The 5,251-nt window shown below is 37.4% G+C and overlaps 1 protein-coding gene across 1 annotated transcript in view; it reads left to right on the top strand.

The window, feature by feature from the left end:
- LOC107752384 (C2 domain-containing protein 3-like) overlaps positions 1-5,251 on the top strand; it is a 21,263-nt gene that overhangs the window by 11,592 nt on the left and 4,420 nt on the right. Inside the window, exons 24-28 of the mRNA XM_016568341.1 lie at positions 136-756; positions 1,899-2,207; positions 2,298-2,436; positions 4,352-4,416; positions 4,539-4,744. Coding sequence (XP_016423827.1) covers positions 136-756; positions 1,899-2,207; positions 2,298-2,436; positions 4,352-4,416; positions 4,539-4,744 — 1,340 coding nt within the window. The remainder of the gene's footprint in view (positions 1-135; positions 757-1,898; positions 2,208-2,297; positions 2,437-4,351; positions 4,417-4,538; positions 4,745-5,251) is intronic.

The raw sequence follows: 5,251 nt of genomic DNA, 5'->3' as shown, positions 1-5,251 counted from the left end.
AGCATTTAAAGAACTTGTGTCTTCTATTTGGCTATGCTTTTAGTATTTAATTTTATTTCTGTATTTATTTATTTGTGGTATGAAAGTATTTAAAATGAATAGAAATATATCATAATTGTTTATACATTTTGACAGGCATATCTGGCTGGTACAGTCTCTCTCTACCTCAGAGCACAACATCATCTCACAGTCTGACCTCAACAGGAGGGCTTGAAGTCTCCATTAGTTTTTCTCATCATGCAGATAGAGAGCGAGTTATCAGTTCAGCCCGTGGACTGGGATGGGATGTGGGGCAAAACAGTGAAGATGAGGCAGATATAGAGGACGAAGATACTTTGGAAGCAAGCGCAAAGTCTCTGGCATTATCACTTTCCATGCCTAGAGCATGGCTGCCTATCCATTGCCTGCTGCTGCCAGGACATGAAGACTTGCAGCGTTCCACCTACTGCTACTACAGATACAAACTGTACAACCAGCAGACCGTCTGCTCTGAACTTCGACATCCCGTTCCAGACGAGTGTGAGGGAGGAGAAGGTTTAGCCACGGTGGCATTTCAGGGGAGTAGAAGCGTGGTGCTGAGGAGGACTCAACCCCTGCTCTGGTACCTGAGGGAGGAGAAGCTGGAGGCGCAGGTGTGGGTGGCCTTTGGGAAGGAGAAGAGAGTCCGGCCTCATAACGCTGACCGTCTGGTGGGCTCTGCATTTGTGGATCTCTCTGCTCTTGCTGGGACTTTGAAGCACCATCAAACAATCAGTGGTAGATATTTGTTTATTTTTTCTTATTTATCTGTGAAGAGGCTATTTGTGTACTTTAGTAACTTTTTATTTTTATGTAATATTATGCTGGCATATTATATAATCGTTATATAAATCATTATGCAAAAACACTGTTACCACATGATGATTTCTCCCTTATTAAACGGAACACTGCAAGACAAGTAAATATATACTCTAGCGTTCAAAAGTCTGGGCTTGGTAAGATTTTTTTATTTTATATTTTTGAAAAGTTTTTTTATCCTCACCGAGACTGCATTTATTTTATTTTATCCAAAGTACAGTAAAAATAGTAATATTATGAACTATTATTACAGTTCAAAACCGCTGTTTTCTAAGTAATTCTGTGATGACAAAGCTGAATTTTTTGCATCATTACTTCAGTCTTCAGTGTCACATGATCCTTCAGAAATCATTCTAATATGCTGATTTACTGAAGGATTCTTTGAAAAATAGAAAGTTGAAAAGAACAGCATTTATTTTAAATAAAAAATCTTCTATAACATTAAAAATGTTTTTGTCTTTTTTTTTTTTTATTTATATTAATGACCATTTAAATGGCAGTGTACATTTTCCCAGTTTTTACAAACATTGAAGTTGAGTGCCTTTTACCAATGTTACTATATACAAAAAAACGCAAATATTTTCCTTTAATTTATACAAAATTTAAGTTTATATAATTACTAACCAATATTTGGAGCAAAACTAGCCTTTTAAAGGCCCATCCTTATTTTTCTTTTTTTTTATCTATTAAATCTATTAATCTATTATTAAGATTTTATTTATAGGAAAATATTTGGTAATATGGTTGAACAAGCTGCTAACTGTATGTCAAATAAATGTAAAATAAAACATCAAATACATGTGTAGTTTAGTTTGAGATCTTTTTTTTTTTCTGAATGTTAAGCACTTCCCTTCCCAGAAATTTAATTTAATTTAAAATGTTTCAGTTTTTTAATTTTTTATTTTCATTTTTATTTTGAAGCCCATTTTTAGTAGATCTCAGAAGTGCTAGGAAAATCCTACCTTCCAATGATGTGCCCTCTGCTCATATCTAATATAATATTTTGGTAATGTGAAATCTGTATTCTCTCCTGACTAACACGTTTCTCTCTCTCATGGTAGGTGTGTATCCTCTGTTCAAGCGCTCTGCTGTAAACCTGAGTGCTGCTGCTCTCAGAGTTCATATCACTGTCACAACAGACTCTGTACCACATGAGCCTCAATCCACTGAGGAGCTCAACGACTCCGTAGAAGATAAGAAGGATGGAGGCCTCCCCACCACAGCGCTGTCTAGACCATCTCAATCCCCTAGCAAACAGCTGATCAAATCAGCCGTGAGCACTGATGCTCTACCATCCAAAGAAATCAGCAACGATGACACCTTCATAGCCAACATTACTGTGGACAGAGCCATGCATCTGAGCCTGAAGGGTAAAATAACCACAGTTATTACTGATTTTACTTCATTCTCATTTGCAAGTACCTTGCATTTATGATGTTTAATGCTTGTGTCATCCTCAGGTTGTCCTCTCGCTGAGCGCAGTGGTGGATTGCCTAGTTGCTGTGTTTCTTATGCCACTGCCGATGCCCCGGGCACAGTGACCACAGCACTGATCAAAGACAGCGACTGCCCTGTGTGGGACCACCAGCAAGAATGCAGGTAAACCCATTTGACATTTCTCATACTTTCCCATGTGCCCTTTTCACAGACAGTGATGACTTGTTTCCATTCATTTGTTGTAAAATTTTAACAATTTATTTTAGATTTTCAATTTTAAAAAGATGAATGTACGTTTTGCACATATTTTTTTCTCTTTTGTAAAGTCATAGAAACGCTATTGAGGATACTTTCCTTGTTATTGGGGCAAATAGGAACACAAAAATTATATTTGTAGATTCAGTTCAAAACTATAAAAGTTTACCCAATTATGATAACTAGGGATGTTCATTTTAACTGGTTAACCGACGGTAAGAATTTTGACCGATTAATACAATCAGTTAAACGGTTTAAAAAGTCATTTAATTAATTTTTTCAGTAATTTGTCAAATTATTTAAAACTGTTTGCTGCATGGTTAAAATACGCTATGTGTATAAAAAAATTTGTTTTTTAGGGGGGGGGACAAGTTGCGTATAAGTCGCATTTTATTATTTCATTCAGAAATAGACCTAATGGCGACGCGAAATGTTTACAAACATTATACCGTATTGTCCCGAATATAAGACGATGTTTTTTTCTTGGAAATACATCTGAAAAAATGCGGTCGTCTTATATTCAGGGTCTAGACCAGCGGTGGCAAACTCCGGTCCTGGAGAGCCGCAGCCCTGCAGAGTACAGCTCCAACCCTAATTAAAACTCACCTGCCTGTAGCTTTCTAGTAACCCTTCAGACCTTGATTAGCTTATTCAGGTGTGTTTGATTAGGGTTGAAGCAAAACTCTGCAGGGCTGCGGCTCTCCAGGACCGACGTTCGCCACCCCTGTGCTATTCTAACAGACTTAGGATGGAGTATTGTGGGCTGCTTACAGTGATAACACTTAACCTTAACGGCTTAACAGATTTTACTACATATTTTTTACTACATATTTTTTTTTTACTACATAGTTTTTTTCCATATGTTTGACTGACTGTATTTTATTATGATAATGAGCAGGCTGCATTGTCAAGGTAGCAATGCTTATGTGTGCGCATATGCAGCGCTGGCGCAATCACTTGAATTTTTTCCTTCTAACAGTGGAAGAAACTAGCTACTCCTTTTAGTTATAAAGATAATCGGAATTGTAAAAGGTTTGCCTTTATGTGTGTACATTCACAATAAAAACAAATCTTTGTGCTTTTGTAAAATAAGCCTAAAGAAAAATAGGATGCCGCTTTCTGCCGTCTGTTTCCTTTCGCGCAGCACAAAAATTAACCGAATGATGTGATATGACCATGTGAATCCTCATGTTCTGTTTGTTGCTTTTTGCGCATGTCAAATTAATCCCCGGGAAACAAATGTTATTTTTAACGGGTCACAGACATTTATCCTTTCTAATTTAATTAAATTCTAATTTAAAATAATCTTGTCGATTAACGGTTAACGAGCGTCGGTTAGGAAAAATAACCGAAATGAACATCCCTAATGATAACGTCTGCTTCTGAGAACCCTGGAAAATATTAAAAGGGTCCATTGATGATCACAAGTGGGTGCCGCTAAATGCAGTTTAAACAGGGTCTAAAATGTTTTGAGCTTCTCCACTTTCGGCCACTTCCAGAGGTAGTCAAAAATGCATGCATCCGGATTGTTTTCATTGTGTAGATGCTCATATGGTCAAATGCGTGTGAACAGACTACTACTCAACACCTACTGATCACATGAGTGTTATGTTTTACTGTGTTACTGACACATGATTGTTATGTGCCGCATTCAGCGCTTCCATGAAAGTGATGTAAATTGTGACAAATTAAGAGGGGCCACACAAGTGGTCACAGGAAATGCATGTAAAGACCAAGTGGAAGCGGTCATGCATGTATGCATCTTAATACCAGATGGAAACAGGGCCCATGTTAAACTTGTGGCTGTTGTTTTTGTTTTCAGACTGTCGAAAGAGCTACTTTTGGATCCCCAGCAGTCCTTGGTTTTCAAAGTTTGGCATAAAGGAGGTAATGGCATAGCAATCATTCACGACGCCCTAGTATTGTGGCAGTTTTGAACAGGCAGGCACCATGCATATTTTCACCAGAAAATATAAAAGACTAGTTTTGCTATATGTTTTCCTTTGCAGAGGTTGAGCGGGTGATTGGATTTGTGTCTGTAGACCTATCACCACTTCTGTCGGGATTTCAGTCAGTTTGTGGCTGGTATAACATCACTGATTTCAGCGGGCAGTGTCAAGGGCAGCTGAAGGTGTCTGTGTCTCCTCTGAGGGCAGTACAGGAACTCCGGGCACAGAGACTGCCGGCCCATGAGGCCGTTGCTCCAGATTCAAGTGTAAGCCATTTATAGTTTTTTTTTTTTTTTTTGCTGAATTGCTGCTCATGAAACATTTCTTATTATTTTCATTGTTGCGTACTATTTTCGTGGAAACCTTGATACACTACAATTCAAAAGAATCAAAGAATCCTGAAAATAATGTATCCTGATTTCCACAAAAATATTAGACAACCAGAACCCTTTTCAACCTTTATAGTAATTAGAACCATTATAAATACTTCAGCATCAATAATAATTGAGAACTGAGAACCGAATCAGATTTCTGAAGGATCATGTGGCACTGAAGACTGGAGTAATGATGCTGAAATTCAGCTTTACCATCACAGGAATAAATTACATTGTAAAATATATTACCATAAAAAAGTTATTTTAAACCTTGGTGAGCACAAGAGACTTCTTTCAACATTATTCCAAACTTTTGACTGGTAGTGTGTAAAAATAAATAACCTGTTATTTTGACCTGATAATGTTTATACAGTTGTCTCACATGTTGATGATTATGTG

Source organism: Sinocyclocheilus rhinocerous, unplaced genomic scaffold, assembly GCF_001515625.1.
Source record: "Sinocyclocheilus rhinocerous isolate Xijiao unplaced genomic scaffold, SAMN03320098_v1.1 scaffold1613, whole genome shotgun sequence".
NCBI lineage: Eukaryota > Metazoa > Chordata > Actinopteri > Cypriniformes > Cyprinidae > Sinocyclocheilus > Sinocyclocheilus rhinocerous.
This window is presented reverse-complemented; position numbering and strand designations above follow the sequence as displayed.